The 14,502-nt window shown below is 43.3% G+C and overlaps 1 protein-coding gene across 11 annotated transcripts in view; it reads left to right on the top strand.

Moving 5' to 3' along the window:
- Positions 1-14,502, top strand: part of DOCK3 (dedicator of cytokinesis 3) — a 292,500-nt gene that overhangs the window by 141,498 nt on the left and 136,500 nt on the right. For all 11 annotated transcript variants that reach the window (XM_077325925.1, XM_077325933.1, XM_077325924.1 and 8 more), the window contains exons 18-20: positions 8,093-8,264; positions 10,735-10,832; positions 12,903-12,986. In XM_077325925.1, coding sequence (XP_077182040.1) covers positions 8,093-8,264; positions 10,735-10,832; positions 12,903-12,986 — 354 coding nt within the window. The remainder of the gene's footprint in view (positions 1-8,092; positions 8,265-10,734; positions 10,833-12,902; positions 12,987-14,502) is intronic.

Raw genomic sequence — 14,502 nt, 5'->3', positions numbered from 1 at the left:
GTGAAGAAGCAGGTTCTATTTTTGCTGCTAAAATTGCACCCTCTGCTGATCAGCTGGGACAGTCTGTATGGGCCCATCAGGCTTGCTTAATGCAGCCTTCTGTAGCCATCAGAGTAATGAGTTGAAGAAAGATAATAGCTCCCAACTGTGAAGGAAGCCAGGAAGGGGGAAGCTCTTTATTGTCCTTGCAGGCTTCCAAGACTGGCTAGAATAATTTGTTCAAAGTCAGAGAAGAAAAAAGTTTCTTTACCCTCCCTCCCGGGAAAGGCAACACTAGGCCTTTTTCCACCCTCAGCCCTCCTGTTCCAATCAAACACCTTTAAAAAATTAGCTACTTCAAGGCCTCTAGAACAGTGGTCCCCAACCTTTTTATCACCGGGGACCGGTCAACGCTTGATAATTTTACTGAGTCCCGGGAGGGGGGGGGGAGTTCAGTCTTTTGCCAAGGGACGCCACTGGCGCCTAAGCCCCCGCTCTGCTTGCTTTCCTGCTGGCACCCCTGACTTCCCGCTGCCCGCTGTGGGAAGTGGAGCCCCAGCCATGGCGGCCACTGGAGAGCACCAAAGGTGAGCCAGCAGTAGAGTGGCAGGGCAGCCACCGAGGCAGCAGCCAGGGAGGAGGATGAGGAGGAGCCGCAGCCCAGTACTGACTGATCCACAGACCGGTACCGGTCTCTGGACCAGGGGTTGGGGTCCACTGCTGTAGAAGAAGAAGAGTTGGTTTTTATACCCTGCTTTTCACTGCCTGAAGGAGTTCCAAAGTGACTTACAGTAGCTTTCCCTTCCTCTCCCCACAACAGATATACCCTGTGTGGTAGGTGGGGCTGAGAGAACTGTGAGAGAGTAGGGAATGAAACCCAGCTCTCTAGGTTAGAAGCCACCACTCTTTACCACTACACCAAGGTGGCTCACGCTAGACACAGAGAAATGCCAGGGCTTCTCTTGGCCAAGAAGGCTGACTGTAAAAAGCACTTTTCCTATTAGGAACAATTATTAAAATTTCTCAAACTACAGATCTGAAAATAGTGAATCCCCCTTAGGCCCTGAGGATTTTGATGAAGATATGTATAAAGAGGAAGGCCAGTTGTCTAAGAATGAAGTCTGTCAACAGAGTAAGTCAACTGCCTTGTTTCTCATGAGGCACTTACAGCTCTATTAAATAAAGCATTAAACCTCCTACCGCTTTCTGCCCCTAAGGTAGAAATCCCCAAGAAAAATCAGGATGATGATGATGTGCCTGTGAGGTTTTTTCGAGGGTTAGAAAGCTAGGTTAAACTTTCCCTTCTTTTTTAAAACTGAAATAAACTGTTTACATTCTGGACAGGCTAAAAGAATACTCTTTTCCTCCCAAGGTAACCAACTTATTGAAAGTTCAGTGGTAGATGCTTCTGTGGTTAGCTTAGCATTAGGGGTGGCACTTGGAGAGGGCACCCTTAAAGATCCCAATGATCAAAAAAGTGATTCACCTCAGAGCCCATGATGCCATTGCTTTCTGCTGGCACTTCTTTAATAGCAAGAGCCTCATACATGTGGCTTTGTAAATTGTCCCCAGAATAACCAGTTTGAAATCAATACCTGTAAGGTTAACATGGACAATCTAGAAAGGGCAACAGACTTCATTACTGATGCTAGCCTTGACACAGTCAAATTTTCAGCGAGGGCCATGACTTCCACAGTGGTAATCAGAAGACATCTCTAGATCAAGTCCTGGAATGTGGACATCCTAAGTCTCATGTGGCACCTTGGCCTTTCTTGGGTAGCAAAGTATTTGGGAATAGCCTAGAGCAGGGGTAGTCAACCTGTGGTCCTCCAGATGTTCATGGACTACAATTCCCATGAGCCCCTGCCAGCAAATGCTGGCAGGGGCTCATGGGAATAGTAGTCCATGGACATCTGGAGGACCACAGGTTGATTACAGGTTGGCCTAGAGGACATCTTGATTAAGACCAAGGACAAGAAGAAGGTTATGCCATTCACCTATAAAAGGGAGGACAGATGTCCAAAATATATGATTCATAGTCCTTTCATTCTTACAGAGTGCTTGCACAATTCAGATCAGACTCCAAAAAGCCATCATGGACCAAATCCAAGCCTAACTTCAGAGCCACAAGTCAGTTCTACTGTTCTGCCCAAGCACCAGCCTCTAGTAAGACATGAAAACAGTGGCAACAAAAGTTACACCAGGCCAACTTCCATGGGGCAGAAGAGCTTCAGAAATTCAATCAAGCTTGGAATTTATCAACCACCAACAAATACGTAAAAGAAACCATAACCCACAGCTATTCAATAGAATTGTCACCCCACCTGACAGTAGATTTCTGAACTCACTAGTTCTTCACTGCCCCATAAAGAGAAATTACACATGGATATTGGAGATCTCCGCCATCGAACCTGTGCCATTGCTGCAAAAGTTCTTAGACATCTATTCTGTTTTTTCATTGTTGTTGTTGTTGTTGTTGTTGTTGTTGTTGTTGTTGTTATTATATTTATTTCCCGCCTCTCCCGAAAGGCTCGAGGCAGGTCACAACAACTAATCCCATTAAAATTCCCATTAAAACATCAATCTACTAACATGACGGCTAAAAATCCCATTCCTCCCCCAATTATGAAAGAGGTGAAGAGGAAAGGATAGGGGAGTAGCGTACACTCCAACTCCTAGGGGGGGAGCCATGTCCCTGATTCGCTGACCCCAGCCTCAACCATAGACTGAAAAAGCCCTGGCCCTGGTCAAGGCTAGGCACGCTTCCTTCGGGCCAGGGACGACCAACAGGTTCTCACCCACAGAGCGTAAGGCCCTGCGGGGGGCATAGAGGGGCATAGAGCAGTAGGCAGGTATGTGGGTCCCCTTCCCCCCAGCCACAGGACCTCCGTCTTGGAGGGGTTGAGTTTCAGGCGACTCTGCTCGAACCATTCTGTCACCACTTCCAAACATCTGGCAAATGGTTCCGGGGGGAGTTCAGGTGACCGTCCATTAGGAGATAGAGCTGGGTGTCATCAGCGTACTGATGGCAACCCAGCCCAAATCTCCGTACCAGCTGGGCCAGAGGGCGCATAAAGATGTTAAACAATGTGGGGGAGAGGACTGCACCCTGAGGGACCCCGCAAGGGAGTCTATAGGGCCGCAAAAGCTCTTCCCTCACAGCAACCCTCAGGGACCGGTTCTGGAGGAAGGAGCGTATCCAGCACAAGGCTGTGCCCCGTATCCCCGTACCGGCCAGGCGATGGACCAACAGTTCGTGGTCCACGATGTCAAAGGCCGCCGATAGGTCTAAAAGGACCAACACGGCTGACCCGCCTCTATCCAGCTGGCGACGGAGGTCATCCAGCAGGGCGACCAAAACCGTCTCCACCCCGTGGCCAGGGCGGAAGCCAGACTGATATGGATCGAATGCTGAAGTTTCCTCCAAGAATGCCAGGAGCTGGTCTGCTGCCGCCCTCTCCACCACCTTGCCCAGGAACGCTAAATGCGACACTGGGCGGTAGTTAGCAGGGTCCAGCGGGTCCAGCGATGGTTTCTTCAGGAGAGGGTGGACCACCGCCTCCTTGAGCCGCTCAGGAAAATCTCCCGTACTCAGGGAGGAGTTGATGATGTCTCTGAGCTGGCCTCCTATCTTCTGGCCACCTCCCTTGAGGAGCCAAGAAGTACAGGGGTCGAGGGGGCAGGTGGTCGCCCTGACCGAACCTAGCAACTTGTCCACTTCAGAAGAAGAGAGCCGCCTGAAGCCATCAAACCTCACTACTAGTTCCCAAAAAGAACAGGGACTGGAAGTGCATCTTCAACCACAAATTTCTGAACAGGTTTATAAGGTACAGGAAGTTCATAATGGAGACCTTGAAGACCATTTATGGAAGGTGTGCAGTTGGACAACTTAATGGCCCCCACTGACTTCCTTTGGTGGACAACCAAGGAACACTTGTAGGCAAATTTATTTTATTAATTGTATTTACACATCACAACAGATTTATTTGTTTGTTTGTTTGTTTGTTTGTTTATTTATTTATTTATTTATTTGATTTCTATACCGCCCTTCCATATGTCTCAGGGTGGTTTACATACAACATCATAGATGCCAGCCTGATGGGTTGAGAAGCCCATTGCACACTGGGCCGCATACTGAGGACCTGGTCCCAACAAGAGGCTTCCCTCAGCATCAGTCTTTTGGAACTGTGTCCAGGGGAGTGATCCCTCTGCCAGGAAACATTCCAGTCCCTGGCTCTACATTTCTGCTTACCATGCATAGATCTCTTTTCCTCTCTGATCAATACCAAGACACCTAGACTTTTTTAGAGACACTATTGTCAATAAGCAGAACATATGGATTCTCTGATGTACCCTTGGCCATTGGACCTTCTTTATGTTTATCCTTCCATAGCTTTGCTTCTAAACAAAATGAAACGGGAGAAGGCAGAATTGATTAGCCTGGCCCTGGCCAACTGAAATCATCAGTTCAACCTCAATGCGAACTTTCATTGTTACCCAGTATGCTAACCAAGGGTCCTATCTGTCATCCAGACCCAGCTTGGTTTTGCAAGAAGGTGGGATTGTGTTCCCATGCAAACCCACCTTCCTGGGGGGAAAATGCCGACCCCCCACTGTGCAGTGGAACCTGTTGGCAGTGGCTGCATCCCCCTGAAGACACTTTTCAGTGGCAGACCAGGTGCCCCATTGAAATGTGTCCCCCATGGGGAAACAGAAAGCTGTGGAGCATCCAGCTATGCACTGCTGGCAGCCCAGAGTGTAATTGAACTCAGGGAGGTTTCTCTGAGGTTCCTTAACCTGAAGGTACTTTTCCTGGTAGCTGTTACATCAGCAAAATAGGTCTCAGAGAAAGGTGCTCTTTCCGTCACAAAGTGCTTATGCATCTTCCATAAGGATATCGTGGTTCTGTGCACAGATCCCTCCTTCATTCCCAAAGTCAACACACCCTTTCACAGCTCACAGGAGTTATTTGCCATACTTCTGCCTGAAGCCATCTAATCCTAGGAAGAATAATTGGCACAAGCATGACCTTTGCAGAGCATTTCACATTTATAGCAGTAGGACCAAGGCATTTAGGAAGTTGAATCCCTTTTTTATGGCTTTTCCTCCAGCCGTCAAAGGGAAAAGGGTTTCTAGGCTACAGTAAGCAGGGCTACTTCTTGACATTTGAATCTCAGGGCCTTTGTCCCAAAGTGGTCACAAGTCATTCAGCTAGAAGTGCTTCTGCATCAGCAGCATTCAACACAAATGCATTTATTGCAAATATCTGTGTCAACATTTATCAGGCATTACAAAATGGACTCTATCACCATGGCTGAGGTAGCATTTTGAGAGACAGTCCCACAGCAGGTGGACTAGTCCTACTCCTATCTATGTGCTTGGCAGTCACTTTTCCTTCCCTGGATCAAATGAGCTTTGTAACATCCCAAAGTATCAGAGTATTCTCCTCTCCTTGAGAAAGAATGGAACATTGGACTGGCCGTGAAGGTTCCTTCTTTTCGATGGCAAGGAGGTCACTCTGGACCCATCCAAGTTAGTGGGTCTTTTGGTCAATCTATTATGCCTATTAAAGGGTGAATGACTCCATGCTCATTGTTCTTTTGCTGTTCTAATAATTTATCTTTACCATATGGTTTGTTTCATTCTGTAAGCCTTATTCTCTGTCCGTTTGGCACATATTGTGGATTGTTATCAGCTGCAGAAGTCTGCAGACTGAGTGTGGGTTCCTCCTCCTCCCAGAGATGGAAAGTGCAATCAATTTCCTACCTCCAGGGACTGTGGGAAGAGGAACCCAAACATATCAGAGTGTCCTCCTTGCCCTCAAGAGGAAGGAATCTTTCCAGTAACATTCATTTACAATGCATGAAAAATCATAGAATTTTCAGGGATGAGAACCATTATAGGTATCTGGGATCATTGTTTTAATTAATTTCTTATTCATTTTATATATCTGCTGCTTTACATAGGACTAAATATAGAGGATGCATGTGTTTGGATACCTTAATTTTTATAGAAGAAAATACTCATAACTTTAAATTAGCAATGGTTTTAGTCAATGGCTCCCAGACCTCTTGCATATAAGGAACCCCCATGAACAGCACAGAATTTGGCTGATCTCTACATGATAGAAGTTGTACCGTTAATATCCATTCATTGAGAAAATACATAGGTCATACCCAAGCCTCTAATGAGGAGTGGTTCTCCTCAGAGGTAGGCAAACAGCCCTGACAGGCCTGATACACAGTTGGGGCCTCTGGATGAAGGTTGTGTGAAGCCACCTGCATGGATAGTGGCTCGCAGCATTAAGTGGCTCTCCAGTTAAGGAGAAGTGGCTGTTGTGTGGCATGTTGGCAGGCTGATGAAGCTCAGGCAGTAATATGGCTACCATGGAAATGAGAAGGCACCAAAACTTGGGAAGGCACCAGTGGAGGAAGGTAGAACCTGCCCAAGCTGGATGATGCATGGATCTCTTGCAATCATTCCATAGACCTCTAGGGAGCCATTAGTTTTAGGATTTAGGAACATAATTTTATCAAGGGGAAAAAATCATTATAATACAAAATTTAGATCATTTCCACACGAGGAATATGTTCCTGGACAGACTTTGAATGTTGGTAGCTTTTAGAGCCCCCTCCACATGATGTTGCCTGCATCCCGAGGCTGTCCAGTAGCCAGGTCGTGATTTGGCCATTTTTACCTTGCAATTTTGGGAATTGCCAAAACTGGATTTACCACCCTAAATCTCGGGTTCCATCAGTGAGCAACCAGTGAACAACTAGAGATAAGACCATATGGAGGGGAAAAGGCATGATGGTCTCGGCAGCTTTGTCCCGCTCTTCCACCTCCCTCCCCTCTCCATTTCCTGCTCCGAGTAATTTTTTTTTTAGTGACACAGTCCATGTTGCAGTGTTACTGCAAACCTACATTGTCAAATGTGAAATAAAATCTTCTTTAATTGTCCATGGTCTTTTTGGGATCAGGCCAGCAAAACGCAACCGCTTTCCAGTTTTCTGGAGTTGGGGGATGACCTGGGAAAGATGGGGGGGGGGCAGGTGATCAGGCTGCCTTCTCTCAATCATACAGGGGTCAGAGCGCTCTGTTTTAAAGCCAACCATTAGCACAAAATGTCTTTTGGGGCTCCAGGGACCATGTTCAGCATCTTAGAAATCCACCCAGTGAGGAATAAACTGCAAAAGAACACAAATTCCAAAATTGGGGGGAATGCTGTATTGTTCTGGCATTACAGCATTACAGCAGTATTCATTTTTATTACAAATGCTTCTGTGTTCTGGCATTACCACAGAGCAACGCAGAAGTGCCTTAAAAAAATAATTTCATGACTGGGGGGTTGGAATTTCAATCCATGAGGGAACTGCTGTTCTGTGATTGGTGGCTTGCTGTGATTGACAAGCTAAGGAGTGGAGGAAGAAATTCAGCTTGTTTTCCCTTGCAGCCTTGTCAAGAGGCAAAATGCCACGATGGGGCAGAGGGAAAACGTGTGAGGGGTCTCCCTATGAGGAGGGCTGCAAAGACGAGATTTATCATCCCGCATTTGCAAGCAGGAAGCCACTTGCGTTTTACCCCTCCATGAGGAAATGGTCTTATTACACAGAAATTATGTGGAAAGTCTTGACCCCATTCACAAGTCCACCCTGACATAATCCCTTCCATACACAACTGCTGAGAAAAGCAGTTATTTTCCTCACTCTCTTAGGAAATCTTATTCTTGTTATAGAAAGATAGAACCAAATGTCACACAGAGCCCCAATGATCAACACAACAAACAAATCCCCTTTATTTTAATCTGTTTACATAGAGTACTACTTAGAAGCGTTCTTGTTGATAGGAATGCTTATGCTCTAGGATCATGTTTAACAGAAGGTATTTAATATCCTAGGGATATTTCAGAAGAGATGTTTTATTCTTCCTAGGTGTACTCTAATGGTTTATGAAGAGATTACTTTGAATAAAAATATGTTTATATTTTTAATTATCATATTTTCAAAAGTAATCTTTGTGTAGAAAACTTTTTTCTAAATGTGTACTGAATAAACATGTCTGTCTTTAGTATATTTTTTCTGTGCATTCATAATTTCCTTTTTTATGTCTGCAGTGTGATGAAAACAGCACATTCAATAACCATGCATTGTACCTTGGTTTGCCATGCTGCAAAGAAGACTATAATGGTTGTCCCAACATCCCTTCAAGCCTTATTTTCCAGCGCAGTGCCAAGGAGTCTTTTTCAGTCTCTACCCAGCTCTCTTCAACAAAACTCACACAGAATGGTACAGTACTTTTCATTTCAAGGAATCATGGAATAAAAGAAGGTTCAAGGATATTCAATTTTTTAAAAAAGATTCCTGTGCCTTTAGCCATGGAAATGGTATTTTTCTCTCTTCACTCTTTGGATTCTGCTCCTTAAAATTCTGCAGAATTGATAAAACCCCAAGAGCGAATAAATCTCAGTATTAATGGAGTTCTGAGAATGTGCTCATCCCTGTTCATCATAATTATATTTTAGTGTGCATGTTTTACACACCACAAACATAGTACTTAAAATATTTGTCAGGTTGTTGTTGTTGTTATGTGCGAAGTCGTGTCCGACCCATCGCGACCCCATGGACAATGATCCTCCAGGCCTTCCTGTCCTCTACCATTCCCCGGAGTCCATTTAAGTTTGCACCTACTGCTTCAGTGACTCCATCCAGCCACCTCATTCTCTGTCGTCCCCTTCTTCTTTTGCCCTCGATCGCTCCCAGCATTAGGCTCTTCTCCAGGGAGTCCTTCCTTCTCATGAGGTGGCCAAAGTATTTGAGTTTCATCTTCAGGATGTGGCCTTCTAAAGAGCAGTCTGGTACAGATTCATATTCTAGGGAAACCCTGACTGTGTTTCCTTGCAGAATACATTTGTTCTAGTTGTGCATGGCTACTGTGAGTGACTTGTGAAGTAGTCCTGAAATATAAGTTTGAAAGTAGATTCAAGGACTAGAGAAAAATATATTTTTAATTTAAGTACTGTCAATTATTAGTGGGGAAGTAAAGATGACTGTTGCCTTTTTTGCCATCAGCGTGCAGGTGATTTATGGCAATCCCATGGAATGTTCAAGACAAGAGATGTACAGAGATGGTTGGTCATTGCCTGCCTCTGCATAGCAAACCTAGTAGTCCTTGGTGATCTCCCATCCAAATACTGACCAGGGCCCAACCTGCATAGTTTCCAAGATCTGATTAGACTGAGCTAGCCTGAGTTATTCAGTTTAGGGCCTATGGCCATAGATCATAACATACCAAGTATACAGATGCAACAAAGTACACATTCCCAAGATGCTTGCAAAAAAGTCTATAACAAATCTGATACAACAATTTATTACGATTCTGCTATCATGCTGTGCAGTCCCACATTGGTACTGTTTCTACTCAAGCCAGCCACTGACAAGATTTCTAAAGCTTTCTAGTAGACAAGGAAAGCCACTACTCGCTTTGGTGATTTCTCACCAAAATGATCACACAACCAGGAGGAAAGGTGCTACTCCCTCAGTTCTCTTTTTACTGCTGTGAACAGAGGATTTCCAGTGCTGTCCTATTATTTGTTTTTCCTCACCTAATTCTTGAGGCTAAAGAGATTTCTTTGAATAATTTTCTTTTGTCATGAATACTCATTCTACTGGAGAATAAACTATATTTAAAGGAGAATTTTCTAGATTTCTAGGTTCCCACTGTACCATTATACCTCAAAAAGGACCTTCTCATTATTGTGTTGCCTGTTGCTTTAAAATTTTGCTGAAGATGGAATGGGGAGAAAATTTTGCAGGGAAATCAGATCCCTGCTGCTTGTGAGTCCTTTGTTTGTAGCCTCTTGTTTTGGGAAATAGCCTGATCCTATACATATCTGATACATATTTAGTCACAAGTAAGTCTCATCAAGCTGAAAGGAAGTTACTCACAAGTAATAGTGCATAGGGTTGCAGTTCTAATAGAAGTAAAGCACAACAAAACAAAATCTCATCAATTGTCCAGATGGATTGCCAAGGGTATTAGGGATTGTTATGAGAGGGCCAGACTATCATGCCCACTGATCATTCAGGCACATTCTACTAGAGCAATAGCTTCTTCTGCAGCTTTCTTAGATGGAAAACCTTTGACAGAAATATGCAGAGCGGCTATCTGGTCATCGTTTATATGGCACTATTCATTGGTTCTACAGGTGAGACATGAGGTGCAAGGCAGTTCTTCATTTCTTGTTCAAGTGATGAGAACATGGACAACTGCCTGTGGAGTAGCTTGCTGGAATCCCCTTGTGGGACTGCACAGAAGATCAATGATGAAAACAAGGCTATACTTAACAGTTGTCCATCAAGTACCTTTTGTGCAGGCACACATACTTTACCCCTTGCCCTGCTGTATGCTCTGCTTTGGCAGTGCTAGAAGTACTGAGGGTAAAGGTGAATGCTGCTGTGCAGAAGCAAATGGTCCCTGGGCAAGAACCAGCTTCTGGCTCCAGCATGCAACCCTTCCTGGAGGCTTTTACTGTAAAGTCCGATCCAATGGCAGGCCTACGCATGCACAGTCCCCATGTAAGTCTGCCTGTATGTAGTTATGTATGTTACTAATGTACAGTCTTGTCTCTGAGGAAATAAATATTTAGTATTGTTATTTGTTTTTCAAAGACTTCTTATATTTTGCCTTACCTTCTTTTGTAACTAGTGCATTTCATATATTATAAGTATATCCATTGTTTCTTTTAATAATTTACAGTGGACCTGCTTGCTCTCTTAAAATGGAAAGCTTATCCAGATCGAATAATGGATATCTTGGGAAGACTGAGGCATGTCAGTGGTGAAGAAATTGTTAAGGTACTGAATCAACTCTGAGCTATTGTTATATGTGGCAATTTTTTAGTAAATCATAGCCTTTGAAGATGCCAAAATTATTACTTCCTCTGATTGCCTTTTGTCAATTGGCAGAAGTCCAGTTGTAATCATCTTAAATCTTAAATGTACAATAAATGTAACAAAAGAATCATAACATACAAACCTCTTATTCTGTCAATGATAAGATAAAAGACCCAAATGCTTTTTGACAAGCTCACTTTATCAGTGGCCAGCCATACAAAATTGTTTCTGACAAATACAGCTGATTCCTATGTCAAGAATTTATGCAAAACATCCACAGTAACCTAAAAATCCATACACAAATTAATTAGTCCAATTTTGCCATGGTTTCAACATTTCCTTAAAAGCTACATTTCTAGCTCTGATCATGATGATGCCATATTTCCCATTTTGTACTATTAGTTATTATTGGAAGAAAGATGAGGACATGTAAGGATGAGTTTGTGGAGGGAGCTACACATTCTGTGTTTCTAGTTCTAGATACAGTCATTCGCTTTTATGAAAATAACTAGCTTCAAAACCTGTTCCTAAGAATGGGCCTTGAAAGCGTCCCCTCCCCTGGCCCCTTGCCAGGCAGCTTAAGGTGGCTTTGGGCTGCAGCTCGAAGCCAAATCAAGTGGGGTGGGCGGGGGCTGGGCAGCTCGCTAGCAGGCCCAAGACAGAGCTCCTTAGCAGGCAGTCAACAGGCCCAGCCTAGCAGGCCAGGAGGCCCTCGTTAGCAAGCCCTCCACCACGACCCTTTGCCCAGGGCCCTCTCACCTGCTGCTGGCTCCAGGCACTGAGGCGTCTGAGAGCAGAGAGGCTAGAGTCCAGGGCTGGAGAGCAGGAGCCGCAGGGACAGAGCCAATCAGGACAAAGCTGGCTGGACCCTGATTGGCCCTATTCCAACTTGGACAGCCAGACATGTCCCACCCCCTAGGCTGTTTCAGAAATATATATAAGGATGATAACATGATCTAATAAAATATTACAGTATTTTTAAAATCTAAATTCAGAATTCAATTGTAAAGTAGTTATACTTTATATTACATTTGCTATAAAATATCCTTAATTGAGTTTTAGATTATTGTATGATTTTTAAAATTAGTAAGTTCTTATACAGAAGTATTAATTATTCATTAATATATCATCAGTGAATTAGGCGGCCGAGAGAAATCTGAAAAGCAATTTTTTACTTTCTCCAATAAACTATATTTAGAATAGATTCATGAAAGATGGACAAATCCTGTTTTGAAAATTCTTAGAAATTCTTTAGATTATTTGAATGTGATAAATTGTGTTATTAGAGTTGCTTACATCATAAACCCTATGAATTAAGTGAGCAACCAAACAAAGGGCAATCCAGAGGAGGTCTACTCAAAAACAACTCCCATTTTATTCAGTGGAGCTTATTCCCTGACACTCATTAATATTGTAGCCTTTGTGCTCTCTTTTCACAAGGTATGTAAGTGATGCTGATTAAGCAGGTTACTGAATAGACACGGAAAACAAAAGATCTGCAGAAGATAGTTACTGTTTCCTGAAGATCTGCAGCTGTTTCCATTACATTTTATGTCTTCTGAAAATTGCAGCTGTTCAGATAATTTCCCATTCTAAACTGAAATAGTACCATGTAAAGTAATGATAGTTTTAATATGTTCTAATAATTTTCCTTTTTTTGAGTTTGGGGGAACAGAGCCTTGAATGTACTTTTTTTTATACATATGAGTAAAACCCCTAACTGATCTAGTTATGACAGAAACCGGAAGAAGTTCGTGACAGAGCGGTTTCTCAGTGGGACAGGCTTCCTTGGGAGGTGGTGGGTTCTCCATCTTTGGAAATTTTTAAACAGAGGCTGGATAGCCGTCTGACGGAGAGGCTGATTCTGTGAAGGCTTAAGGGGGTGGCAGGTTACAGTGGATGAGCGATAGGGTTGTGAGTGTCCTGCATAGTGCAGGGGGTTGGACTAGATGACCCATGAGGTCCATTCCAACTCTATGATTCTATGATTTATATTAAATGGCATATTATGTGGATTTTATGCCTTTCCAGTTCCTTCAGGATATTTTGGATACCTTATTTGTTATTTTGGATGACAATACAGAAAAATATGGACTGCTGGTCTTTCAGTCTCTGGTAAGCATGATCATTTCTGATACTTGATCACGTTCATTTTTCCTTTATCCAGTATTTTTCATGTTTGTTATGATGCAACTAATTTTTCCACAGGTTACAAAAATTGTGAGAAGAAGGTAGCTGGCAAATCATTACCCTTTTTTCTCCTCCATTTTAACAAAAAATGTAGAGAATTATTTTCTTTCACCCATATCTTGCACTATCACTCTTTTGTGTAAACGAGTCACAGTTTTGCTCAGTTGTTATTTCAGTGAACCCAGACTTTCTTCAATTTTCATGTCTGGTACGCCTTTTGCATGTTAAACCATATGATAAAACTTTGCCTTTGGTCGAAAGGAGATACAGTATTCAGTAACCAGCAAGGAAGTAAACTCCTTCAGTATCATATATGTGTATTAAAATCTTTCCAAGGATTCTTGACTTATGTTCATGACTATGTCTTTTTGCAAATGGTTATCTGACAGGCTTTCCATGGGTGAAACGTTAAGCAACTGAACTATTGAACTGTTATTTATGGATTGATTATAATAATATAATAATATAATTGTATCCTTTTAGGCATACATTATGGATTGATTATAATAATATAATTGTATCCTTTTAGGCAGTCATACCTAGTATAATGTGATCTGAAAGAAATTTTTAAAAGAAATGTGTTCATAATTCAGGGGTACTATAAACTATAAACAGCTGCCAATTTGGTTTCCAAAAATATTCCAGGGGGAATGTGTGCTATACAGCAGGAGTAGTCAACCTGTGGTCCTTCAGATGTCCATGGACTACAATTCCCATGAGCCCCTGCCAACATTTGCTGGCAGGGGCTCATGGGAATTTTAGTCCATGGACATCTGGAGGACCACAGGTTGACTACCCCTGCTATACAGATCAGTAAACAAGAGCAACAGTGCTAGTGGTCCATCTAGTCCAGCATTCTTTTTCACATAGCAACAAGCCAGATGCCATCGGAAGACTTACAAGCAGAGCATAAATGTGTCTCCCTTTTATTGCTTCCTAGATCTGTTATTCATAGGACTGCTACCTAAACATGAAGGTTCCATTTCATCATTGTGACTTATTATCCTTTGAGCCAACCAGAGACCCACAGGTTCTAGTCAGTGGCTGGAGGGTTTCATCCAGCTCATTTGAGAGTAAAAACCCAGCTGGAAGGAGCATGCTGCCACCAATGGGAAGGCATATTCTGTCCGGGCAGCCGAAGAGTTTAAAAGCTGCCAGGGAAGTCAGCAGACTGGGGAGAACAGCAGCAACAAGGAAAAAGTTACCACAGTTGGGAGGGCCAGCATGTCAGCAGCTGGAGGAGTGGAGTAAAGAACCAGCACAGTGAAGTCCATCCTTGAAGCAGCCTTGAGCCCACAGGAGTGTATGACAGCAGGGGAAGGAAAAGCAGCATCTGCAAGAACTTTTAGGGTTGCTCCAGTAGTGCAGGGAAATAAAGACATAGGAACAGACAGTGAAGTTCTACAGAGGCATGTCTGTAATACAGGAAAGTAACACAGCA

This window comes from Paroedura picta, chromosome 3, assembly GCF_049243985.1.
Source record: "Paroedura picta isolate Pp20150507F chromosome 3, Ppicta_v3.0, whole genome shotgun sequence".
Lineage (NCBI taxonomy): Eukaryota > Metazoa > Chordata > Lepidosauria > Squamata > Gekkonidae > Paroedura > Paroedura picta.
Note: the sequence above shows the minus strand (reverse complement) of the source record. Positions and strands in the feature narration are given on the sequence as shown.